The sequence below is a fragment of the Mobula birostris genome, chromosome 2 (assembly GCF_030028105.1).
Source record: "Mobula birostris isolate sMobBir1 chromosome 2, sMobBir1.hap1, whole genome shotgun sequence".
NCBI lineage: Eukaryota > Metazoa > Chordata > Chondrichthyes > Myliobatiformes > Myliobatidae > Mobula > Mobula birostris.
Genome location: NC_092371.1, coordinates 4,766,342 through 4,793,944, shown reverse-complemented (window position 1 = coordinate 4,793,944; position 27,603 = coordinate 4,766,342). Strand labels below are relative to the sequence as shown.

The 27,603-nt window shown below is 48.9% G+C and overlaps 2 protein-coding genes across 2 annotated transcripts in view; one reads left to right on the top strand and one right to left on the bottom strand.

Moving 5' to 3' along the window:
* Positions 1-24,081, bottom strand: part of LOC140211547 (cortexin domain-containing 1 protein-like) — a 29,977-nt gene extending 5,896 nt beyond the window's left edge. The window contains exons 1-2 of the mRNA XM_072281369.1: positions 23,950-24,081; positions 3,445-3,622 (exon numbers count right to left, since the gene is read on the bottom strand). The gene's annotated coding sequence lies outside the window, so the exon portion shown is untranslated. The remainder of the gene's footprint in view (positions 1-3,444; positions 3,623-23,949) is intronic.
* LOC140211543 (C2 calcium-dependent domain-containing protein 4C-like) lies at positions 23,669-26,022 on the top strand. The gene is made up of 2 exons (XM_072281355.1): positions 23,669-24,314; positions 24,765-26,022. The coding sequence occupies exon 2, from the start codon at positions 24,811-24,813 to the stop codon at positions 25,930-25,932; it is 1,122 nt and encodes a 373-aa protein (XP_072137456.1). The 5' UTR covers positions 23,669-24,314; positions 24,765-24,810; the 3' UTR covers positions 25,933-26,022.
* Positions 26,023-27,603: the final 1,581 nt, after the last annotated feature.

The window sequence follows — 27,603 nt, the reverse complement described above, 5'->3', positions numbered from 1 at the left end:
TGCAGGAGTAGGCCATTCGGCCCTTCGAGCCTGCACCGCCATTCAGTATGATCATGGCTGATCATCCAACTCAGAACCCTGCCCCAGCCTTCCCTCCATACCCCCTGATCCCCATAGCCACAAGGGCCATATCTAACTCCCTCTTAAGTATAGCCAATGTACTGGCCTCAACTGTTTCCTGTGGCAGAGAATTCCACAGATTCACCACTCTCTGTGTGAAGAAGTTTTTCCTCATCTCGGTCCTAAAAGGCTTCCCCTTTATCCTCAAACTGTGACCCCTCGTTCTGGACTTCCCCAACATCGGGAACAATCTTCCTGCATCTAGACTGTCCAATCCCTTTAGGATTTTATACGTTTCAATCAGATCCCCCCTCAATCTTCTAAATTCCAGCGAGTACAAGCCCAGTTCATCCAGTCTTTCTTCATATGAAAGTCCTGCCATCCCAGGAATCAATCTGGTGAACCTTCTTTGTACTACACAGAAAATAGAACATTAAATAGAGACAGAGAACATAGAACATAGTGTCATGGGGCATAGGGGCATAGAGAAGTACAGCAGAGGAGCAGGTCCTTCAACCCATCTAGTCCATGCCGACCCACTTAAACTGCCTGCTCCCATCGACCTGCACCGGACCAAAGCCATCCATATCCCTACCATCCACGTACCTATCCAAACTTCTCTTAAGCATTAAAATCGAGACCACATGCACCACATGTGCAGCCAGCTCATTCCACACTCTCATGACTGCCTGAGTGAAGAGGTTTCCCCTCATGTTCCCTTAATAATTTCACCTTTCACACTTAACTCATGACCTCTAGTTGTAATCTCACTTAGCCCCAGTGGAAAATGCCTATCTGCATTTACCCTATCTATACCCCTCATAATTTTGTATACCCTCGAACCTTATTCTTCAAGGAATAAAGTCATGACCTATTCAATATTTCCTTATAACTCTAGACCCAGCAACATCCTTGTAAATTTTCTCTGTACTCTTTCTACCTTGTTTACTTCCTTCCTGTAGTTAGGTGACCAAAACTGCACACAATACTCCAAATTAGGGCTCACCAACATCTTATACAACCTCAGAGTAACATCCCATCAATTAATTTTTCCAATTGGTCTAGATCCCACTGTAAGCTCTGATAGTCTTCCTCGCTGTCCACAAGCTCCACACCCGCCCCCATCTTTGTGTCATCCGTAAATCTGCTGATCCAGTGAACCACGTTATCATCCAGATCGTTGACATAGATGACAAACAACAAAGGACCCAGCACCGATACCTTCTTGACCAACCTCCCATACGGAACCTTATCAAATGCCTTGTTAAATCCATGTAGACAACACCCACTGCCTTGCCTTCATCAACATTCCTGGTAACTTCCTCGAAAAACTCTATAAGATTGTTTAGATATGACCTACCACGCACAAATCCATGCTGACTATCCCAAATCAGTCCCTGTCTGTCCAAATACTTAATATCATGACCCTTACAATCCAGTAACTTTCCCACTACTGATACCAGGCTCACTGGCCTATAATTTCCTGATTTATTTTTAGAGCCTTTCTTAAACTGTGGAACAACATTGGCCATCCTCCAGTCCTCTGGTACCTCACCTGTTGCTGAGGATAATTTAAATATCTCTGCTGGGGTCCCTGTAATTTCTGCACTTGCCTCCCATAGGTCCTGGGGATTTACCCACTGTAATTTGCCTCAAGACAGCAAACCCCTCCTGTATAGGGTCCATGACCTCATTGCTGTTTTTCAACAATTCTCTCGACTCTGAGTCTGTCTCCCAAGTAGATACTGATGCAGAAGATCCATTTAAAGTCTCCCCATCTCTTCTGGCTCCACACCTAGATCACCACTCTGATCTTCCCGAGGGCCAATTTTGTCCCTTTCAGTCTTTTTGCTCTTGACATATCTGTAGAATTCCTTAGGATTCTCCTTCACCTTGTCTGCTAAGGCAACCTATGCTCTGAATGTGAACAAAACAAAAGAGATGGTTGTTGACTTCAGGAGGACATGGAGCGACCACACTCCACTGAACATCGACGACTCCTCCGTAGAGATCGTTAAGACCACCAAATTTCTTGGTGTTCACCTGGCAGAGAATCTCACCTGGTCCCTCAACACCAGCTCCATGGCAAAGAAAGCCCAGCAGGGTCTCTACTTTCTGCGAAGGCTGAGAAAAGTCCATCTCCCACCCCCCCCATCCTCACCACATCCTACAGAGGTTGTATTGAGAACATCCTGAGCAGCTGCATCACTGCCTGGTTCGGGAATTGCACCATCTCGGATCGCAAGACCCTTCAGTGGATAGTGAGGTCAGCTGAGAAGATCATCGGGGTCTCCCCTCCCGCCATTACAGACATTTACACCACACGCTGCATCCGCAAAGCAAACAGCATTGTGAAGTACCCCATACACCCCTCATACAAACTCTTCTCCCTCCTGCCATCTGGCAAAAGGCACCGAAGCATTCGGGCTCTCACGACCAGACTATGTAACAGTTTCTTCCCCCAAGCCATCAGACTTCTCAATACCCAGAGCCTGGACTGAAACCAACTGACTGCCCTCTACTGTGCCTATTGCCTTGTTTATTATTTATCGTAATGCCTGCACTGTTCTGTGCACCTTACGCAGTCCTGGGTAGGTCTGTAGTCTAGTGTAGTTTTACGTCGTTCAGTGTAGTTTTTGTACTGTTCATGCAGCACCATGGTCCTGAAAAACATTGTCTCCTTTTTACTGTGTACTGTACCAGCAGTTATGGTCGAAATGGCAATAAAAAGTGACTTGACTTTTAACCCTCCAATTTCTTTATTAAGGGTTCTGTTGCATTTCTTATTCTCCATAAGCACCTAATTTGTTCCTACTGCCATACCTGCTATGAACCTCCTTTTTTTCTTAACCAGGGCCTCAATATCTCTTGAAATTAAGGTTGTCTATACCTGTTATCTTTACCTTTTATTCTGACAGGCACATACAAGCTTTGTTCTTTCAAAATTTCACTTTTGAAGGCCTCCCACTTACTAAGTACACCCTTGCCGGAAAACAGCCTGTCCCAATCCACACTTGCCAGATCCTTTCTGATACCATCAAAATTGGCCTTTCTCCAATTTAAAATCTCAACCCGTGGGCAGTTCAGACCTGTCAGCCTACAATATTGTCCCGACCCTTTAACCTGATTCCAGATCAATCTAACCCTCCCTCACACAAAACCCTCATTTTTTTTCTTTTATTCATGCGCCTATCTACGAGTCTCTTAAATGTCCATGATGTACCTGCCTCTACCACACCCTGACAGGGCGTTCCACGCATCCACCACTCTCTGTAAAAAAAACTACCTCTGACATCCCCCCTGTACTTTTCTGCCAATCACCCCAAAATCATGCCCGCTTGTATTCGCCAGTTCCACCCCGGGAATAAGTCTTTGGCCACATACCGTACTTTTTCCTCTTCTCATCGTACACGCCCCGAAACGTAGCATCAGGGTTCAACAGTCAACAGGCTGCTGAAGAGCTGTTTGCATTCATCAGTCTGGGCAGGTGAGATGTTCCGTTGCAGTTGTTCAAGACTTTGGTGGGAGTGTACTTCGAACGTTGTGTCCAGTATTTGTTGAGCTATTAAATTAAATGGGAAAGAGTGCAGAGAATATTTCGGTGGATGCTGAAGGAGAGGTTGGGCAGGAGAAGTCTCAGGAATTGGCTTTTTAGATTTCAAGACTCGATAACACCATCCCATCTCCTCCCCTCCACCCCTCCGGTCTGAAATCTTCTCCAGTCCTGCACCCCTCCCCATCTCAGGAACCACTCTGACCCCTACACCCCTCCCTGTCTCTGTAACCCCCTCTGGCCTCTACACCCCTCCCTGTCTCTGTGACCCCCTCCGGCCCCTACATCCCTCCCTGTCTCTGTGACCCCCTCCGGCCCCTACACCCCTCCCTGTCTCTGTAACCCCCTCCGTCCCCTACACCCCTCCCTGTCTCTGTAAACCCCTCCAGTCCCTACACCCCTCCCTGTCTCTGTAACCCCCTCCAGCCCCTACACCCCTCCCTGTCTCTGTAACCCCCTCCAGCCCCTACACCCCTCCCTGTCTCTGTAACCCCCTCCAGCCCCTACACCCCTCCCTATCTCTGTAACCCCCTCCAGCCCCTATACCCCTCCCTGTCTCTGTAACCCCCTCCAGCCCGTACACCCCTCCCTGTCTCTGTAACCCCCTCCAGCCCCTACACCCCTCCCTGTCTCTGTAACCCCCTCCATCCCCTACACCCCTCCGTCTCTGTAAACCCCTCCAGCCCCTACACCCCTCCCTGTCTCTGTAACCCCCTCCAGCCTCTACACCCCTCCCTGTCTCTGTAACCCCCTCCAGCCCCTACACCCCTCCCTGTCTCTGTAACCCCCTCCATCACCTACACCCCTCCCTGTCTCTGTAACCCCCTCCAGCCCCTACACCTCTCCCTGTCTCTGTAACCCCCTCCAGTCCCTACACCCCTCCCTGTCTCTATAACCCCCTCCAGCCCCTATACCCCTCCCTGTCTCTGTAACCCCCTCCAGCCCCTACACCCCTCCCTGTCTCTGTAACCCCCTCCAGCCCCTACACCCCTCCCTGTCTCTGTAACCTCCTCCAACCCCTACACCCCTCCCTGTCTCTGTAACCCCCTCCGGCCCCTACACCCCTCCCTGTCTCTGTAACCCCCTCCACCCTTCCCTGTCTCTGTAACCCCCTCCAGCCCCTACACCCCTCCCTGTCACTGTAACCCCCTCCGGCCCCTACACCCCTCCCTGTCTCTGTAACCCCCTCTGGCCCTACACCCTCTCCATTTCTACAACTCCCTTCAACCTGAATACCCCTCACCTATTGGTTCCCGTTATTGCCTCCTCTATTTATCGCTGTCCGGCACCAGAAGCCCTTTGAGTTCCTGCTTACCTCCGTACAATCTCTGTCTTCACCCTCACCCCACACACACACATCCATCTCTCTCTCTCTTCCCCCCACCCCCTCACCCCGGTATCCCAACCTCAACACCCAGGTCCCGTCCTCAGTCCACCAGTCACCTCCTGCCTACACCAGCCCCCTCCCCTCCCCTCCCCTCCCCATGGCATGCAGACAAAAGCATTTCACTCTGGATGCGGGTCGAAGGCATTAGGCAGGTCGGCACGGACTAGATGGGCCGAAGGAACTGTAATGTTCAGTGACTATCTTTCGGTGCATGTGACAATAACAACCTAATTGCAGTTCAGGAATCGGGTAACTCCACGCTGGTCGGGTGTCACAGGCGGGACCATCACAAAGGAGAGAGCGTAGCGGGTTAAAAGATGCTCTATGATTCAGCCGACCGTCATTACAACGTGGCCAAGTACCTCGGTAATTGAGCTGGGGGGAGGGGGGAGCTGCTAATAATTTGCCTTGAAGATCAAAATCTGTGCCGAACGCCCATTAGGCTGATGAATTATTGAAAGCGGCTGTTCAAAGATGAGAAGAGTTTCGTGTAGGCCGGGGTTGGTTTATTGGGTTAATTTGCATTACATTGGCGTGCTGCGTTTCCCGAAGCTGCCCCAGGGATAATTAGCGAGGAATTATCTCTGAGGTCGGCACGGGCATTGGGTACGAGCCATTAGCCGGCAATGAAGGGACTGGCCCCGGACAGTTACAGCCTCTTGCCGCGCGGAATCAGGCCCTCCGGCCCATCTACTCCATGTCTGCCCGATCTCGTCCCATTGCTTGTTTAGGTTTTTTATTTATTTACAGATGCAGCGGGGAAAAGGCCCTTCCGGCCCAGCGACCCTCTGATGAGCCACCGACTTTCCGAACCAACGGGACCGAGTAACTACTGACCAACCGTGACCGGCAGATCGTTGGACTGTGGGAGGAAAGCGGAGAACCCGGAGGAAACCTGCGCGCTCACCCCTTGCCGACGCCGCGGGGATCGAACCCCGAACCAGTCAGCGGGTCAAATGCTACGAGAAGACAGGCGAATGGGGCTGAGCGGGAAAGTAAATGAGTCATGATCGAATGGCGGAGCAGACTCGACAGACCAACAGGCCTAATTCCGCTCCTTTCCCCTTCGGTTATTTGCCTATGTTTGTCCCATTAAATCTTTTCTATAGTAAATCCTCTAAACCATTTCTACCCATGAGTGGTTTTAAACGTCATAATTTGTACCTTTTTTTCCATGAAGCCAAACTCTCGACCTCACAATTTCCCTCACGGTGGCCCTCGCACCTTACTGTCTGGCCGCACTGCACTCTCTCTGTAACTGTGACTCTCTATTCTGTTACTGTTTTCCCCCTCGATACTGATGAGTGGAATGGCGAGAAAACTGGGTGTGACAAAAACAGAATGTGAATTGATTCAATAGACAATAGGTGCAGGAGTAGGCCATTCGGCCCTTTGAGCCAGCACCACCATTCACTGTGATCATGGCTGATCACCCACTGTCAGTATCCAGTTCCTGCCTTATCCCCATAACCTTTGATTCCGCTATCTTTAAGAGCTCTATCCATCTCTTTCTTGAAAGCATCCAGAGACTTGGCCTCCAGAGCCTTCTGGGGCAGAGCATTCCATATATCCACCACTCTCTGGGTGAAAAAGTTTTTCCTCAACTCCGTTCTAAATGGCCTACCCCTAATTCTTAAACTGTGGCCTCTGGTTCTGGACTTACCCATCAGTGGGAACATGCTTCCTGCCTGCAGCGTGTCCAATCCTGTAATAATCTTATATGTTTTAATAAGATCCCCTCTCAGCCTTCTAAACTCCAGTGTATACAAGCCCAGTCACTCCAATCTTTCGACATATGACAGTCCCGCCATCCCAGGAATTAACCTTGTGAACCTACGCTGCACTCCCTCAATAGCAAGAATGTCCTTCCTCAAATTTGGAGACCAAAACTGTACACAATACTCCAGGTGTGGTCTCACCAGGGCCCTGTACAGCTGCAGAAGGACCTCTTTGCTCTTATACTCAATTCCCCTTGTTATGAAGGCCGGCATGCCATTAGATTCCACTGACCACTGCACTACCGTGTGACCCACAAACCACAAAAAAACTGCCAGAGGAGCTCAGCAGGTCAGGCAGTGTCTGGGGGGGGTGGGGGGAGGCAATGGTTCCAGCTGAGAATGTCGGTGTGTCGAGGTGAGAGGGAGGGGTGGGACAGGGCATGGGAGGTGACAGGTGGATCCAGGTGGGGGAGAGGATGACAGGGTGAGGAGGGGTCAGTCTGGGTAACGAATGGAGGGGGGGGGAGGATGAAACAAAGGGAGAGACACCCTTGGTGGACCAGCGGGAGCAGGACAAGGACATGGGACAGGGAGATGGAAAGTCAAATGTCCACAAGGATATGGGGAGAGGGAATTGGAGAGTTGAATGTTCACAAGGATATGGGGAGAGGGGATTGGAAAGCTGATGTTCACAAGGGGAGAGGGAATTCGAAAGTCAAATGTCACACCATTGGGTTATAGACTGAGCTCTAACAGCAGGTGTACAGAGCAGATGTATGGAAACTGACATTTTATAAACCGTCGGCCGGGCCTGAACTGAGCCACCTTGGTCGTTTCATTATTGTGGGCACCAGTGGTTTCTGCAACCTTCCCTCCGGTTTTTACTTACAGCTGCGCAGACCGACCCACTGCTCTCAGCAGGGAAGTTTTACATGGCCTGAAGCAGTGTGGCCCTTTAAATGTGTTTTTTTAAAGTCATATGCGTATCATGATGTCAGCATTCGGCAGGCTGGCAGTTTATTAACAATGAGCTACCAACTTCCCTTCTATGTTTATTGTTACCATAAGACTATAAAGTCAGTCAGTGGGAGCCGTCCCGAATCTGGGGTTGGCGGCTTTGCACCTCCATCTTCTTCGATATAAAGGATAGGAGCAGAATGAGGCCATTTGGCCCATCGAGTATGCTCTGCCGTTCAATCATGGCTGATCCTTTTTCTCCCCCCCCCTTCTCAGCCCATTTCCCGGCTTTCTCCCCGTAACCTTTGATGCCGTGGCCAATCAAAACCTATCACTTTCCGTCTTAAATACACCCAACGACATGGCTTCCACACCTCCACACGACCAGCGTCCTGTTGCACTCACCTCAATAATAAGCGAGTGCTTTGAGAGGCTGGTCAAGGACTACATCTGCAGCTTGCTACCACCCACACTGGACCCCTTACATTTCATTTACTGACACAGCCGATCAACAGATGATGCAATAGCCACAGCTCTACATAACGTCCTTACACATCTGGAGAAAAAGGATGTTTATGTGAGAATGCTGTTCTTGGACTACAGTTCAGCATTCAACACCATAGTTCCATCCAGGCTTGACGAGAATCTCAGAGACCTCGGCCTTCACCCTATTGTAAGAGTGGGCTCCCTCACCTCCAAACCTCTGACTCTCAACACAGGAGCCCCTCAGGGCTGCGTACTGAGTCCCCTCCTTTACTCTCTGTATCGCCACCCACAGCTCCAATCTGCTGATTAAATTTGCTGATGACACTACATTGAAACAATAATGAGGTGGCCTACAGGGAAAAAGTCATCTCTCTGACACAGTGGTGACAAGAAAACAGCCTCTCCCTCAATGTCACAAAACAAAGGAGCTGGTTGTGGACTACAGGAGGAATGGAGATGGGCTAATCCCTATTGACATCAATGGATCTGGGGTTGAGAGGGTGATCAGCTTAGTTCCTTAGCATCCACATCATCGAGGACCTCATGTGGTCTGTACACACCAGCTGTGTGGTGAAAAAGGCACAACAGCGCCTCTTTCACCTCAGACAGTTGAGGAAGTTTGGTATGGGCCCCCCAAATCCTAAGAACTTTCTACAGGGGCACAATTGAGAACATCCTGACTGGCTGCATCACTGCCTGGTATGGGAACTGTACTTCCCTCAGTCGCAGGACTCTGCAGAGAGTGGTGCGGACAGCCCAGCGCTTCTGTAGATGTGAACTTCCCACGATTCAGGACATTTACAAGGACAGGTGTGTAAAAAGGGCTGAAGGATCACTGGGGACCCAAGTCACCCCGACCACAAACTGTTCCAGCTGCTACCATCCGGGAAACGGTACCGCAGCATAAAAGCCAGGACCAACAGGCTCCAGGACAGCTTCTTCCACCAGGCCATCAGACTGATGAACTCATGCTGATTTGAGTGTACTTATATTGACTGTTCCATTTATTATAAATTACTATGATTGCTCATTTAGATGGAGACATAACATAAAGATTTTTACTCATGTATGTGAAGGATGTAGGAAATAAAGTCAATTCAATAAATTCATCACCCTCTGGCTAAAGAAATTTCTCCGCATCTCTGTTGTAAATGGACACTCCTCCATCCTGAGGCTGTTCCCGCTTATCCTAAACTCCCCCACCATGAGAAAAACCCTTTCCACATCTACTCTGTCTAGGCCTTTCAACATTCGAAAGGTTTCAATGAGATCTCGCTTGTTCTTCTAAATTCCAACAAGAACAGACCCAGAGCTATCAAATATTCCTTGTATGATAACCCTTTCATTCCTGGAATCATCCTTGTGAACCTCCTCTGAACCCTCTCCAATGCCGGCACATCGTTTCTAACATGAGGGGCCCAAAACTGTTCACGATACTCAAGATGAGGCCTCACCAGTGCCTTATAAAGCCTCAGCATCACATCCCTGCTCTTGCATTCTAGACCTCTTGAAATGAATGCTAACATGGCATTTGCCTTCCTCACCACTGACTTATCCTGCAAGTTAACCTTTAGGGTGTTCAGCACAAGGACTCCCAAGTCCCCCTGTATCTCAGATTTTTGGATTTTCTCCCTGTTTATTTCTACTACCAAAGTGCATGACCATGCATTTTCCAACATTGTATTTCATTTGCCACTTTCTTGCCCATTCTCCTAATCTGTCTAAGTCCTTCTGCAGTCTTCCTGTTTCCTCAACAATATCTACCCCTCCATCAATCTTCATATCACCTGCAAACTTGGCAACAAAGTCACCTAAATGTCACAGCCACGGATTCAGCAATTACGGCCATGAATATGCATGTCTCAGCTAATTATTATTTCATTGTGATAGTATTTAACTCCATTCATTCCGTCGTAGTTTTTGTCAAGACTTGGACACAGCTATGCTTCATTGGCTGCATTCCGCCTTGCCTGAGAAATTGGTCTGTCGATTCAACTGACCCTGAAGACTAGCAGTATTCGTTTTATTCTTCGCTGCTCTTTTCAGCCGCAGTGTAGGCTTCGTTTCCCCATTTGAGAGTTTTAGTTAACAGCCCTGTTTGGCCTAGCGTTTATTGTTTTTTTTCCCCCTCTAACACTGTTCACATTAAAGTCTGTGGTCTATCGACCTGCTTCAGTGTTTCTCACTCCGCACGCGGGCCATGTCTGAACTGGGGGGTGACAGCAAGTCTCGCCCATGAAAAGATGGATCCAGCGGAGAGGGAGCAGCTGACCTTGGCTGTAAGATAAATCGGTCAGTGATTCGTCGAGGTAACAATGTTCTGTTGGAATTCCTAAGTATGAGCTCTTGTTTCTGTCTCCAGCGTGACGGAAGGATCTTGCCAAGTAATGGACCAAGCAAAGTTTGAACAGTGACGTTTTGACATTGGTGGCTTGAGGAGAGGGTGCCTTGTATTCTGTTCTCAGTACACGATATTTGCGTGGCATTCTGCATAGGTACGTTCCAATGAGACAGGGAAAGGATGGTAGGGTACAGGAAACACGGTGTACAAAGGCTGTTATGAATCTAGTCAAGAAAAAAAGAGCTAGGTAATGATAGAGAGCTAGGAGATTTTAAGGCTAGCAGGAAGGAGCTTAAGAAAGAAATTAGGAGAGCCAGAAGGGGCCATGAGAAGGCCTTGGTGAGCAGGATTAAGGAAAACCCCCAAGGCATTCTACAAGTATGTGAAGAGCAAGAGGATAAGACATGAGAGAATAGGACCAATCAAATGTGACAGTGGAAAGGTGTGTATAGAACCGGAGGAGACAGCAGAGGTACTTAATGAATACTTTGCTTCAGTATTCACTATGGAAAAGGATCTTGGCGATTGTAGTGATGACTTGCAGCAGACTGAAAAGCTTGAGTATGTAGATATTAAGAAAGAGGATGTGCTGGAGCTTTGGAAAGCATCAAGTTGGATAAGTCACCGGGACCAGACGAGATATACCCCAGACTACTGTGAGAAGTGAGGGAGGAGATTGCTGAGCCTCTGGCGATGATCTTTGCATCATCAATGGGGACGGGAGAGGTTTCAGAGGATTGGAGGGTTGCGGATATTGTTCCATTATTCAAGAAAGAGAGTAGAGACAGCCCAGGAAATTATAGACCAGTGAGTCTTACTTCAGTGGTTGGTAAGTTGATGGAGAAGATCCTGAGAGGCAGGATTTATGAGCATTTGGAGAGACATAATCTGATTAGGAATAGTCAGCATGGCTTTGTCAAAGGCAAGTCGTGCCTTATGAGCCTGATTGAATTTTTCTGAGGATGTGACGAAACACATTGATGGTGGAGCAGTAGATGTGTATATGGATTTCAGCAAGGCATTTGACAAGGCTTACTGAGAAAGTAAGGAGGTATGGGATCCAAGGAGAAATTACTTTGTGGATCTAGAAATGGCTTCCAACAGTGGTTGTAGACTGGTCATATTCTGCATGGAGGTCAGTGACCAGTGGCGTGCCTCGGGGATCTTTTCTGGAACCCCTACTCTTCATGATTTTTATAAATGACCCGGATAAGGAAGTGGAGGGATGCGTTAGTAAATTTGCTGTGACACAAAGGTTGGAAGTGCCCTGAAAAGTACTTTCGAATCCTGAGACTCCTCCACGTTGGCATGCTTGCCACAGTCATGGTCAGCAACAGTAACTGTGAGCCTTTTCCAGTTAGATCAGGAGTAAAACAGGGCTGCGTGATTACCCCAACTTTGTTCACCATCTTCATTGTGACAATCATCCACATTATCAAGGATGACCTACCCCCAGGAATCGAAATTGTCTACAGAACAGATGGCAGACTTTTCAATCTTGCCCGTCTCAAATCCAAAACAAGACATCCACGAGTTCCCTCATCGAGTTCCAATACGCAGATGACAACAGTGTCGCAGCTCTCTCAGAAAACCACCTACAACAGATTCTGACTGCCTTCAACCGTGCATACACGAAACTTGGACTTACCATCAATTCCAAGAAGACTCAGATCATCTATCAACCGTCACCAACTGAGACAAATCGGATAGAACCATCAATTCAACTTGATGAAACAACTCTGGAAAACGTGGACCATTTTCCGTATCTTGGAAGTCACCTCTCCTCCAATGTCTACCTTAATGACAAGATCCAACATCGTCTTAAATGCGCTGGAACAGCTTTTGGACATTTCTGAACAAGAGTCTTTCATGATCATGACATCTGAACAGACACCAAAATGTTAGTGTACAAAGCAGCAGTAATCCCAATTCTCCTGTATGCATCAGAAACCTGGACAACATACCGACGACATCTGAAGGCACTTGAAAAGTTCCATCATCGCTGTCTTCAAAACATCTTAAATATCAGCTGGAAAGATAGAAGAACCAACGTCAGCGTGCTAAATGAAGCAAAAACAACAAGCATTGAAGCCTACGTCATCAAGAACCAACTAAGATGGAGCAGTCATGTTGTTCAGATGAAAGACGAACATCTGCCGAAACAAATCTTCTACTCCCAGCTTAAAGAAGGCAAATGTAAAAGAGGCGGACAACAGAAGAGATTCAAAGATGTCTTAAAAGCCAACATGAAGAAATGTAACATCGACATCAACAATTGGGAAACCAATGCCAAGGACAGGAAACTCTGGCAAGCCATCATCCGAGAAGGAACAGCAACTTTCGAAGCCGACAGATCTGCACAATTAGAAGAGAAGAGAAGAAAATGGAAAGAGAGGCAGCAACAACCAAAGCCCGATCTGCCATCTGGAACTACCTGTCCTGAATGCGCAAGAACTTTCAAAGCCAAGATTGGACGCATAAGCCACTTGAGAGCCCATAAGTAGATCAACAGAACGAAGACCATCATCCTCAACCTCGAGGGATAGCCATGATAACAACAGTGTTGTAGGTAGTGTGGAGGGCTGTCAGAGGTTACAGCAGGACATTGATAGGGTGCAAAACTGGGCTGAGAAGTAGCAGATGGATTTCAACCCAGAAGTGTGAAGTGGTTCATTTTGGTAGGTCAAATATGACAAAAGAATATAGTATAAATGGTAAGATTCTTGGCAGTGTGGAGGATCAGGGGGATCTTGGGGTCCGAGTCCGTAGGGCGCTCAAAGCAGCTGCACAGGTTGACTCTGCGGTTAAGAAGGCATACAGTGCATTGGCCTTCATCAACCATGGGATTGAGTTTAAGAGCTGAAAGGTAATATTGCAGCTATATAGGACCCTGGTCAGACCCCACTTGGAATACTGTGCTCAGTTCTGGTGGTATCACTTTGGGAAGGATGTGGAAACCATAGAAAGGGTGCAGAGGAGACTTACAAGAATGTTGCCTGGATTGGGGAGCAGGCCTTATGAAAGCAGGTTGAGTGAACTCGGCCTTTTCTCCTTGGAGCGACGGAGGATGAGAGGTGACCTGATAGAGGTGTATACGATGATGAGAGGCATTGATCATGTGGATAGTCAGAGGCTTTTTCCCAGAGCTGAAATGGCTAGCACGAGAGGGCATAGTTTTAAGGTGCTTGGAAGTAGGTACAGAGGAGATGTCAGGGGTTAGTTTTTTACACAGAGAGTGGTGAGTGTGTGGAATGGGCTGCTGGCGACAGTGGTGGAGGCGGATATGATAGGGTCTTCTAAGAGACTCCTGTAGCTCAGAAAAATAGAGGGCTATGGACAACCCTTGGTAATTTCTAAGGTAAGGACATGTTCGGCACAGCCTTGTGGGCCGAAGGGTCTGTAGGCTTTCAATGTTTCTATGTCCTGACTCTATATTCCGGGAGTCCTGAGTCTGCAGAGTGAGCTTTAGTCTACATTGAGTTTCTCTGGTATCCATCCTAAGCTTTTCAAATCACAAGTACCCAGGTTCCCAGCTTTGTGGTCTCGTGACTCAGATCTGCATAACAAATGAGCGCTTCAAGCGAGCTTTTCAATTGATTCAACATTCAAGTCAAGCCCAAATTCTGGACAGCCCCACTCCAAACGCTGATCCCTGGCTGGAGTGTGCCAAAAACACAACTAAAGTAGCCCTTTCGGAGTATTTTAACCCCTTGATGAAAGTCGTGGTACAGACTGGGAAAATTGAACTTTCATGTAACAAATTAAACAGATCTACAGAGAACCACCTAGCTTAGCGATGAAAGAAACCTGTCTATGCTCTCTTGATCTGTGAAATTGAGAGTTTATACTTTATACTTTATTGCCGCCAAACAGTTGGTACTAGAACGTACAATCATCACAGTGATATTTGATTCTGTGCTTCCCGCTCCCTGGATTACAAATATCAAATATTAAAAATAGTAAAAATAGTAAAAATTTGTAAATATTAAAAATTTAAATTATAAATCATAGAAAATAGAAAAATGGGAAGTAAGGTAGTGCAAAAAAACCGAGAGGCAGGTCCGGATATTTGGAGGGTACGGCCCAGATCCGGGTCAGGATCCGTTCAGCAGTCTTATCACAGTTGGAAAGAAGCTGTTCCCAAATCTGCCGTACGAGTCTTCAAGCTCCTGAGCCTTCTCCCGGAGGGAAGAGGGACAAAAAGTGTTTTGGCTGGGTGGGTCGTGTCCTTGATTATCCTGGCAGCACTGCTCCGACAGCGTGCGATGTAAAGTGAGTCCAAGGACGGAAGATTGGTTTGTGTGATGTGCTGCGCTGTGTTCACGATCTTCTGCAGCTTCTTTCCATCTTGGACAGGACAACTTCCATACCAGGTTGTGATGCACCCCAGAAGAATGCTTTCTACGGTGCATCTATAAAAATTAGTGAGGGTTTTAGGGGACAGGCCAAATTACTTTAGTTTTCTCAGGAAGTAAAGGAGCTGGTGGGCCTTCAATATCAATATCCTTCAATATCCTAAACACAAAATACTCTGCAGATGTTGGGGTCAAAGCAACACTCACAACACGCTGGAGGAACTCAGCAGGTCGGGCAGCATCCGTGGAAACGATGAGTCGACGTTTCGGGCCGGAACCCTTCTTCAATATCCTAATTGCCTCTTGATAAAATTGTGAAAGGAAACACTGAGTAAGATTTGAAAAGGTTCATTCTCATAGGTTTCAGGTTTCGTTTCCCCAAGGATTTTTCTGTACGGCCCCAGGGTTTTCTTTTTCTGATCATTTCCAAACCTTATTCAATGTGATTAGGGTTTTTCAATGTCCTCCCCATCTCGAGGACTCCCAAGCCTCCCTCTTGACCTCGCCCGAGGTTTCTTGATCTCAGTCTGTTGGGGTTCCCGGGTCTCAGTCTCTCCGGATCCCTGAGTCTCCCTGCCTCTCAAGTTCCCCAGGTCTCTCAAGTCTTCCCTGGATCTCGAGTTTTCGGGTCTTCCAGGGCCATCAACTGCCAGCTATACGGAGGGGGGTCTTGTAGTGACTACTTCAGGCCTGTGCAGGGCATCAGAGAGCTTTTGGGTTCTGAGGTTTTTAGAGCTCCTGAATTGGATAATTTTTGCTCAAAAGTTATTAATGTTAGTTTCTTGTGTTTTTTTTCTTGAGCGACTCACTCATTGTAAGGCGCTTTCCTGGTGCTTTAAGTTTATTTTGATACATTCAGATTCTGTTAGTTACATTCTTGAAGCAGATGCCTGATTATCTCCAATCGGAGGGTCATCATTTTGAGAACAATTTGTCTCACGGCGTCACTTGGTCGAGCTACCTCTGTATAAGCTCTTGTTTCTGTCTCTACATGGAAGTCTTTGGCTCCGATATTGGCAGTGTACACCATGGCACTTGTCTGCCAGCATCACTGAAGGACATCTTGGACAAGTCCCTCATTCGGGACTTCCAGCGGACACAGGTCTGTGGCGCCTCAGGGGGCTGTGCCTAGAGGGGGGTCCTGTTACAACCACGAATTTGGCAGCACATCAGATTCGGCAATTGTGCTCGTGAATATGCACGTGTCAGCTAATTATTATTTCATTGTGAGAGTATTTAACTCCATTCATTCCGTCGTAGTTTTTGTCGAGACTTGGACATAGCTAAGCTTCATTAGCCACATTCCGCCTTGCCTGAGGAATTGGACTGTTGATTCAACTGACCCTGAAGACCAGTGGTATTCATTTTATTCGTAGTTGTTTTTTTCAGCCGCAGTGTAGGCTTCGTTTTCCATTTGAGAGTTTTAGTTAACGGCCCAGTTTGGCCTAGCGTTTATTGTTTTTTTCCCGTCTAACATTGTTCGCATTAAAGTCTGTGAACTCACTCAGTTTCTATCATCCGCACTTGGACCATATCCGCACCTGGTGACACGAAATCATTAAAATACAGCATAAAAAGAAGTGGTCCCAACACCGACCCCTGCAGAACACCACTAGTCACTGGCAGCCAACCAGAAAAGGATTCTTTATTCCCACTCACTGTCTCCTACCAATCAGCCAATGCTCTAACCGTGTTAGTAACTTTCCTGTAAGGGGCTCTAACCTAGTAAGCAGCCTAAACACAAAATACTCTGCAGATGCTGGAGTCAAAGCAACACTCACAACACACTGGAGAAACTCAGCAGGTCAGACAGCATCCGTGGAAAAGATCGGTCGACTTTTCGGGCCGGAACCCTTCATCAGGACTGTGAAGGGTTCTGACGAAGGGTTCCGGCCCAAAACGTCGACCGATCTTTTCCATAGATACTGCTTGGCCTGCTGGGTTCCTCCAGCATTTTGTGCATTGTTGGTTCAATTTCCAGCATCTGCAGATTTCCTTTTGTTTGTGACTAGTCCATCCACTTTGATATTGCTTGCTTTCATATTTCATCTTTTCGCTCCTGATGATTCCTTTAGTTGCTTTCTGTAGGTTTTTCAAAGTTTCCCAATGCTGTCTTTCAGCTATTTTTTACTTTGTATACCCTCTTTTGCTTTTACATTAGCTTTGATGTTCCTTGTCAGACACAGTTGTATTATTTTGCCATTTGAGTATTTATTTGTTTTTGGAAAACATCTATCCTGCACCACCTTCATTTTTTTTCCCCAGAAACTCGAGCCATTACAGCTCTGCTGTCATCCCTGTCAGCATCTCCTTCCAATTTACTTTGGCCAACTCCTCTCTCATACCACTGTAATTTCCTTTACTCAGCTGAAATACTGCTACATCCAACTTTACTTTCTCCCTATCAATTTCAAGCTGAACTCAATCATATTGTGATCACTATCTCCTACCCCTATTCACCTCCGGTTCATTACATAATACCCAATCCGGTACAGCTGATCCCCTATTAGGCTCAATGACAAACTGCTCTTTAAAAAGTCATCTCGTAGCGTTCAACAAACTCTCTTGGAATCCATTACCAACCTGATTTTCCCAATCTATCTGTATGTTAAAATCTTCCATGACTACCATAACATTGTCCTTTTGATTCGCTTTTTCTATTTCCTGTTGTAATCTGTGCTCCACATCCCAGCCACTGTTGGGAGGCCTGTATATAACTGCCATCAATGTCCTTTTACCCTTGCAGTTTCTTAACTCAACCCACAAGGATTCAATATCTTCCGATCCCATGTCACACCTTTCTACTGATTTGATGTCATTCTTTACCAGCAGAGCCACACCACCCCCTCTGCCTCCGATACACATTCTATCCCTCCAATACAATGTATGAACTTGGACGTTCAGCCCCAGCTACAACCATCCCTCAGCCACGATTCAATGATGGCCACAACATCATACCCAACAATCTGTAATATTGCAGTAAGATTATCTGCCTTATTTCTTATACTCTGTGCATTGAGATAAAACACTTTGAGTGCTGTATTTGCTACCTTTTTTGACTCTGCATCCCTAATGCACTGATACTCGCTCTGCTGGCTGTAATTTTGTCCCATCAGCTGCCTGCCCTTCTTGACAGTCTGACTGCATGCTATGTTTTTTTTTAACCATCATCCTATCCTGCGTCCATTCACTCTGGTTCCCACTCCCCTGTCAAATTAGTTTAAACCTTCCCCCAACAGCTCTAACAAACGTGCCACGAGAATGTTGCCCCCCCCCTCGAGTTCAGGAGCAACTCATCCCTTTTGAACAGGTCAAACCTCCTTCAACAGAGATCTGAATGATCCAAGAACCTGAAGCCCTGCCTCCTGCACCGGCTTCTCAGCCACACATTTAATCTGCCAGATCATCCTGTTTCTACCTCAATGGTGCATGACACAGGTAGCAATCCAGAAATTACTACCCGGGAGGTCCTGCTTCTCGATTTTCTACCTAGCTCTCTAAATTCTCTTTTCAGGACCTCTTCTTTTCCTTCCTAAGTCATTGCTACCGATATGTACCAAAACATCAGGCTGCTCTTCCTCCCCCTCCAAAATGGTGTAGATGTGATCTGAGATGTCCCTGGCATCTGGGAGGCAACATATCATCTGGGTGTCCCATTCATGTCCACAGAATCTCCTGTCTGTTCCTCTGACCATTGAACCCCCATAACTACTGCTCCCCTCCTCTCCCTCTTTCCCTTCTGCACCAGACCCATGCTCAGAGCCAGTAACCTGGTCTCCGTGGCATTCCCCTGGGAGGTCATCTTCCACAACAGTATCAAAAACTGCATACTTATTTTTGAGGGGAATGCCACAGGGATGCTCTGTGCTAACTGCCTTTTCACATTTGCATTTAAGTCACCCAACTACTCACCTCCTGAAACCTTGGGGTGACGACTTCTGTGTAACTCTGACCGATGATCTCCTCACTCTCTCCCATACAACCCGAAGGTCATCCAACTGCTGCTCCAGATCCCTAACAGTCTTCAAAGAGCTGCAGTTGGATGCACTTCGCACAGATGTAGTTCACTGGGAGACTCTGGGTCTCCCAGGACTCCAACATCCGCCATGAAGAACACCCAACAAATATTTACTACACTAGGCATCCCTGACACAGTAAGAAAAAAGGGAAACTTAACAGAAACTTACAAATTGTCACTATTTGTAAGTGTTGTAACTTTAAACGCTGACAATGTAAATACATTGAAGCTCTAAAATGTTTCAAACTATAGGTTGTGGTATGTTTATTTAGAAAATTTATGGATTATATTTGTTAACACATAGAGTATTTCACAACTAAATTAACATAACTTTCAAAATTATATTAACATTATGTAAAAGAGAATTCCAGCTCCCTGGCTACGAAGGCTATGTGCGTGGGAGCATTTCAGTTACTGCGCGGCCATGCATCTGCACAACTTAGAAGCAACGATAGTGGTTAGCACAACAGTTTACAGCACCAGCCACCTGGGTTCTATCTCCACTGCTGTCTGTACATTCCTCTCGTGACGCTGTGTGTTTCCTCTGGGTGCTCTGGTTTCCTCCCATGTTCCGAAGATGTACCAGTTAGGGTTAGTAATTTGTACAAGCAAGCCAGCAGACGAAGTGCCACACCTCCTCCCTCACCTCCACTGAGGGCACCAAACAGTCCTTCCAGGTGAGGCAACCCTTCACCTGTGAGTCTGCTGTGGTGGTCAGGGGTGTCCGGCGCTCCCAAAGCGGCCTCCTCTACACTGTTGAGACTTTGTGGATTTGGGGACTGCTTCATCAAGCACCTCCACTCCGTCCGCCACAAGTGTGACCTCCTGGTGGCCAAACATTCTAATTCCAATTCCCATCCTTGTTGATCCATGGCATCCTTTTGGGACAAGAAGAGGCCACTCAGGGTGAAGGAGTGACCTACTCCAAGGTCAAACCTTATGTCCCGTCTGAGTACCCATCAACCTGATGGAATGACCATCAATTTCTCTTTCCAGTGAACAAACTTCCCCCTGCCCCTTCCTCTATTCCCCATTCTGACCTTTCATTTTGTTTTCTCACCTCTCTATTACCTCCCCCTGGGTCCCCTCCTCCTATTTCTCTCTCCTATCAGATTCCATCCTCGCCAGCCCTTTAACATTCCCACCCAACTGGCTTCACCCTATCACTTTCCACCTAGCCTCTTTCCCTGCCACCACCACCACCTTCCCCTTTTAATTCAGACTTCTTCCCCCTTCCTTTCCAGTCCCACTGAAGGGTCTCGGCCCAAAACGTCAACTGCACTCTTTTCCATAGATGCTGCCTGGCCTGTGCTGAGTTCCTCCAGCATTTTGTGTGTGTTACTGTGGGCAAGCTACATTGGTGTCAGAAGTACAGTGACACTTTCGGGCTACCCAGCACATCCTCAGATTCAGATGGTTGTTGATGCAAACAATGCATCTCACTGTGTTTTTATGTACTTGCGACAAACGGAGCTCGTCACACTGTGTGCGGGGAGGAGGAGGTGCTGGAAAGGGCCAGATTGAGGTGTGTGGGCCATGGGAATGGCAGTGACATGGAGGGTTTAGAGAGGCCAGGATGGTCTTCCCAAGGAAGGGAGGGGAGATATGAAATAATGAGGGGTTTCACCAGGGAGAGGGTTGAGTGAGGTGGATGAGGGGTGAAGGATTGGAGGTGAGGAATGAAGGGTTGGAGATGAGGGGTGAATGGAAGTGAAGAAATGAGCAGGTGAGAGGTGAGGGGTCGTGGGGTGCAGAGGATACCCTGAAACTTGGCCACCCTTTACAAGGTGGACTGTGTCATTATTGGTGGTGGGTGGGTATCGCCGGACCCCTCCCTCTTCACTGACTCAGCTCCTGAGTTGAGTGTTTGCACGGAGGGCAGCAGGTGGTGGGCTGGTTGGGAAGTTCTGGTGGAGGACGGAGTCTTGTATTCAATCTGTCTCCGTGCTCTGGGAGATGTTTGGGTGCCGAGCAGCCTGATCTGCTGAGTTCCACCATTTTATCTGTTGCCTAAAATTCATTTATTATTGTGGCCTGTACAGTGACAAGTATATAGCACAGTACAGGCCATTCGGCCGAACTTTTAACCTACTCCAAGGTCAGTCTAACGTCTCCCTCCTCTGTAGTCTTCCATTTTTCTATCATAGAAACATAGAAACATAGAAAATAGGTGCAGGAGTAGGCCATTTGGCCCTTCGAGCCTGCACCGCCATTTATTATGATCATGGCTGATCATCCAACTCAGAACCCTGCACCAGCCTTCCCTCCATACCCCCTGATCCCCGTAGCCACAAAGGCCATATCTAACTCCCTCTTAAATATAGCCAATGAACTGGCCTCAACTGTTTCCTGTGGCAGAGAATTCCACAGATTCACCACTCTTTGTGTGAAGAAGTTTTTCCTAATCTCAGTCCTAAAAGGCTTATGTGTTTGGGACCGAAACCCTTCATCAGGATTTAATTCATGAAGCTAAAAGCGGCAAAGGTTTAAAGTTCAAAGTAACTTTATTATCAAAGTACATGTTTGTCATTAAGCTTCACTTTCTGTCGGGCATATGTCGGGTATATGGAGGAATTTAAGGTGGGGACTTATATGGGAGGCAGGGTTTGAGGGTCGGCACAACATTGTGGGCCGAAAGGCCTATACTGTGCTGTACTATTCTATGTTCTATACTCAATAAATCCAATTGAAATCGAGAACAGGAGATGACAAGCCGTTGAGTCCAGAGATGGTGGGAAAGTTCGGTTATAGAAGAAGAGAAGTTATCCCCACTGATAGGACTCTTCTTGGGTTTCCAGGCGGGGACTGGTATCGATTTGAACGGACGTTTCGATGATAAACTCTGCAGAGCTTGTTATCGATACCCAAAACACACATTAAAGTTGCTGGTGAACGCAGCAGGCCAGGCAGCATCTCTAGGAAGAGGTACAGTCGACGTTTCGGGCTGAGACCCTTCGTCAGGACTAACTGAAGGAAGAGCTAGTAAGAGATTTGAAAGTGGGAGGTGGAGGGGGAGATCCGAAATCGATACCCGTACCCAGCTGGAAGCCCGAGGAGAGTTCATTCCTCATAGACGCCGGGCCTTTTTATTTTAAATCCCCACTGGTTCAAGAGTCTGATGATTGAGGGTTAATAGCTGTTCCTGAACCCGGTGGTGGAGGTCCCTGATGATGGATGTTGCTTTCCTGTGACAGCGTTCCGTGTGGATGTGTTCCATGGTGGGAGGGTTTTAACCATGATAGACTGGGCTGAATCCACTATGTTTTGTAGGATTTTCCGTTCAAGGGCATTGGTGTTTCCATACCAGGCTGTGATACTCTCCACTACACATCTATAGAAGTCTGTCAAAGTTTTAGATGTAATGCCGAATCTTCGCAAACTCCTAAGGAATCACAATTCCTTAAAATCGCCGCGTACAAGAACTGGTGCTGTTCTTGACTTCGATTTGCAAGATTTACGGAGCTTCCCTGCAATGGAACTGGACTCTCTGACGGTGGTGTCTGAAAAGAGGATGCTGTCCAAGTTGCATGCCATCTTGGACAATGTCTCCCATCCACTACATAATGTACTGGGTGGGCACGGGAGTACATTCAGCCAGAGACTCATTCCACCGAGATGCAACACAGAGCATCATAGGAAGTCATTCCTGCCTGTGGCCATCAAACTTTACAACTCCTCCCTTGGAGGGTCAGACACCCTGAGCCAATAGGCTGGTCCTGGACTTATTGCCTGGCATAATTTACATATTACTATTTAACTATTTATGGTTTTATTACTATTTATTATTTATGGTGCAACTGTAACGAAAACCAATTTCCCCCGGGATCAATAAAGTATGACTATAAAGAGGGGAAACTTCTTTCTGCCTTCCGTTCAGACACGCGAGCTTGTTCAAAAGGAAAACAGAGTGTTACAGTAACAGTGAAAGTGCAATGCAGACGAAGTTCAAAGTGAATTTATTATCGAAGTGCATGTCCGTCACCATACACAAGCCTGAGATTCATTTATTTGCGGGCATACTCAGTAAATCCAACAGCCAGTGAAAGACTGCGCCGCCAGGGCGGACAACCCGCGTGTACGTGGGGGGGGGGAGAGGGTGTTCCCGAGTCTGATCGCAGCGGGGTAGATGTTGTTGAGCCCGGTATCGGGATTTTGTACCCCCTCTCCCGACGGGAGAGGGGAGATGAGGGAACGTTCAGGATGGGAGAGGCTGTTGGTTCTGCTGGCTGCTTTACTGAATGTAGGTGGAGTTCGTGGAGGGGAGGCTGGCTCCCGCGACGTGTTGAGCTGTGTCCACAGCTCTAGTTGCCTGCGCTCCCCCGAGAGCAGAGACCACGCCAAGCCCTGATTCATCCGGACAGGGTGCCGTCGGAGGTGCTTGGATTAGAAACGGGTGGGTGATTTCCAAGCACAAACTCAAGAAATTCTGGATTCAGTCCTGATGAAGGGTCTTAACCCGTAACGTCGACTGACTATTCCCCTCCATAGTGCCCCCCCCGGCCTGCTAAGCTCCCCCAGCATTTTGAGTGATTTATTAAGGGACTCAAATGACACCCCCCCCCCCCACGAACTCCCGAGAAAACAAAACGCAAGTAGTAGAAAAACACAAAGGAACAATCCCAAAAGAGTTATAGGAGCGGGTTCTAACTGCCCAAAAGGATCAAGTTTTAATGCGAGAATCTTGGGGGAACTTTCTCCAACACGCAGTCCTAACGGCGCCAGTGACACGAAACAAAAACAGCTGAACGCCGCAGCGACCTTAACATCACACAGTAGAGTAATTACAAATGCTGCGGGTCCGGCCAGGCTGACCCAAGACCCAAGATTTCTGTGCCTCTGTGTGTGTGTATGTCAGACAGAGACAGAGAGTAGTGTGTGTGTGTGTGTGTGTGTGTGTGTGTGTGTGTGTGCCTGAGAGGAAAAAAATGTGTGTCTCTGTGTGAGAGAGACTATGTGTATGTTTGTGTCTGTGTGAGTGTGTGTGTCTCTGTGTCTCTCTTTCTGGGCACCTCTCTGCGCGTCTTCTCCCCACCTCTTTCATCTCTTTGTCTCTCTCTCTCTCACACACACACACCTGTTTCTTTTTCGCTCTGTCCTTCCCTCTCTATTTCTCCAAATCATTCTTCACCTCCGGGCCCCTCGTTTTCCTTTCCCTTTCTGTCTCTCCGTCCCGGTCCTGCTCCCTCCACGCCCTTTCCCCCCGGTCAGACGCCTGCCCAGCCGGGACAGGGAATGCGTGACTGTGTGTAGGGGCCGGACTGTCCCGCCCAGTTCCCTCTCACCCCGCCCCGAGTATAAAGCTCCAGCGGCCAGTACGCGGAGAGCGACCGGTGTGTCAGGACAGCGTCTGCAGCAGCACCTCGTCCTCACCCGTTCAGCCCGGAGAGGAGATCAGCAGGCAGTCACCGGCGCTAGGGCGTCTCGTCTTCACGCCGAGTGGTGAGTCTAACCGGGAAACGGGCGGAGGGAGGGGAGTGGGGGAAACGGAGACAGGGAGTGGGGAGGGAGGGCGTAGAACAGGGAGGAGGAGAGGGTGAGGAAAGGAGAGGGAAAGCAGGATGAGGAAGGAAGGGTTAGGGTGAGATGGTCAAGAAAAGAGGGGAAGGGATCGAGGGGTGGGAGGGAGAATGGGGAAGAGTGGATGGAGAGGAAAGGAAGGCGAGAGAGGGAGAAATAGAAGAAAGGAGGATGGGGTGGAGGGAGGAGGATGGGGTGGAGGGAGGAGGATGGGGTGGAGGAGAGGGACGGGTGGTCAATGGGGGAAGGAGGTTGAAGGAGGTTGAGAGAGGGACGGGCCAGTTGTGGAGGGAAGGGGAGGAGGCGGCTTGGCGGGAGAGGAGACGGTAGTGGAGTGGGATCTAAGGTGGTCTCCTGGCTGGTGTCTTGCAGGGTCCCCTAGCGAAGAGGCTTGTGGATCTGGGAGAGGACAGGCTGCATGTGGTTCTTCCTGCAGAGCCTGGGCCTGAGCGGGCAAGGGGGACCCCGGCTCCGGGCCACTCCCTCCCACCCCAACGTGCTGACCCCAGACAGCATTCCCGAGTTCTACATCCCGCCCCGGAGAGCCGCGGTTCCAGCCAGGAGGATCGGCAACCGCCTCAGCCCCCTTCAGACCGCCCGCCGCCATATCATCCGGTTGGAGAGCGTGGGACCCAGCCTGGGACAGGGGGAGGAGGAAGAGGGCGAGGGGGAGGACGAGGAGGAAGGCCCAACTCTGGGGGCCGGCCTGGTCCCGTTGCATGCCAACCCATCTGAAATCATCTATCTGCCCGAGAGCCCCCACACACGCAGGAAGGAGTCCCTCTTCCACAACTCCGAGGCCTGGCCCTGGGGTTTACTAGAGACGCAGGAGACTAATTCCAGCCCTTGGGCCTCTTTGGAACCACAGAGGCCCAATCTTTACCCGCAGGGGCCTAGTCCCAGCACTTGGACCTCGTTGGGACCACAAGGGCCTAGTCTTTGCCCTCAGGGGCCTAATTCCTACCCTTGGTCGTCCTTGGGACTACAGGGGCCTTACCCAAACGCAACGCAGAAGCCTCGAGCCTTGGACAGTGACACGGCCTCCTCGGCTGACTCCTCACCTCTCGGCTCTCCGTCTCCCCCGCGAGCCCATGAGCCGAGCTGGGCACCCCGCCGCTTAGGGCCTCCGCTCGGCTTCCCAGCTCAGGAAAGGACACTAACCCTGGACCAGGGTGGGACACTGAGCCTGGAGGCCGAGTACAGTCCCGAGGGCAGCAGGCTGCACCTCAGGCTGCTGGCGGCCCGCGGCCTCTACCCTCCTCCCTTTCCGACCCGGGACGTGGGCTGCTGCGTGTCCCTCTGCCTCCTGCCCGGCAAGTGCCAGAGGCAGCGAAGTGCCGTGATCAGAAGGAGCCGGGAGCCCGTCTTCAACGAGGACTTCTTCTTCGAGGGACTGCGGCAGGACGAGCTGAGCCAACGGCTCTTGAAGATCAAGGTCCTGAACCGGGGCTCGGGGGTCAGGAGGGACTGCGTGATGGGGCGCTGCCACTTGGAACTGTCCGCCCTACTCCCCGCGGCCCACGCCCTGAGCCGGGGCTAGCAGTGGCGAGGGACCGAATTCCACCACGTACAGCTGCCTGCTGTTTGTTGCGATATTTATGCTGTTTCGTAATAAAACGTTTTACTGACCCCTCTGGCTCTCGCAGCTGATTTACTGGCACGGAGGAAGTGGGCCGAATGGCTTTGAGGAGATTCAGGGAGGGAGCGGGGGGGGGAGGGTAGGAAAGGGATGGAGTGGAAGGGAGTGAGGAGAGAGGGACAGAGGGGAGAGGGGGAAGGAGGAGAAGGGAGTGAGGGGTGAGGGACAAAGGGAGACAGATGGAGGGGAGGATGGGGAGGGAGGGAGGACTGGGGAGATGGAGGGAGAAAAGGAGAGATCAAAGGTGGAAGAGGATGGGAAGGGAAGGTGAGGGGGAGATAGGGAGAGGGAGGAAGAGAGAATTGGGGGAGATGGAAGGAGAAATGAGGAAATCAGAGGGGGGAGAGGATGAGGGGCAGGATGGAGGACAGGGAAAGAGGGGGAGTGTCCCAGGACAACTTGGGCCGTTGACGGGGACAGTGGGTGAGCGATGGGGGAAGAGAGAGGACAAGAAGATAGTTAGCACTCTAATCGCATTTCATTGAAGCTGGCCGGTTCTGTCACGAACAGTGGCAGGCTCAGAGAATTCAGCCATGAAGCGCAATATTCCGGGCAGAGGGCGAGGTGCTGTTCCTCAAACCCATGCTGGGGTTTCGATGGAACATTGTAAGGACCTATTGCGGAGAGTGGTGAGGTGAGGAGGGTGGAATCTGTGGCGAGAGAGAGGGGGTGGAAGGGGACAACCTTCCAAGCGATTGAAAGCAGAAAACGATGTCAATGCTCAGCAGGCCAGGCAGTGTTTTCAGAGGGTAGTAAGTTAGTTAACCACACTGCCCCTACTGAGGCATAGGCTGCCAACAGCAGGTCGCCAGAGTCCCCTGTGCTGGGCCGGTCTTTCACGTTGTCCCCAGGTGTAGCCCATCTTGGTGGATTCATCCCCTTCCAAGGATGAGCTTCTGTTGGTGTCGCTGTAGCTCTGGGCATTTATGGGATGGGGGTTGCATGCAATGTTCCCTCTAATTTAGACTGACCAGTGTGCGCGAACATCTTGTGCGGTACAGTTATTTTTTTCTTGGCCCAGTGACAACGTGCGCATTGAATTTTATTTAGCGAGGTATTCATTTTAACAGCTAGCAAAACGCTGTCAATAAGAACTTTGATCTCTGGGCCTGATCGCGTTTCCTCTCGTTCATCTGCACTCTCACAAAACGCACTCAGCAAACTCGGAGGGTAATAAAGGCTTTTGTGCACCGTCCATATATGATTTGATTACTAAATGACGCTTTAAAATGTCTAGTTTCCAAACATCTCTCCACCTCTTCCCACTTGCAAATTCTCCAGCAACTTTTGCTTCGCGACAACACACGCAGCTAACACCAATTTCTGTAGTGTACAGAAATATTTCTCGTAGCTGCAGGTTCCTGACCTCACGAGCTTTCGGTGTAGCAGTTTCTACTGTTTCATTAAGCCATTCCGCTTTAAATGAGCTAGCCGTTTTATTGCGCTTCGTTCCTTTGCTTCTTTGGATAGTGAGTCAATAATTTATTCAATAAGAACAGTATAAACAAGCCAGTTCTAAAATCTGCAGACAAATCATCACAAACTCCACGTTGTCTACATCAACAACCGGAA

Coding starts and splice junctions, on each gene's coding strand:
- LOC140211543 (XM_072281355.1), top strand. CDS start 24,811: ATGTGGTTCTTCCTGCAGAGCCTGGGCCTGAGCGGGCAAGGGGGACCC.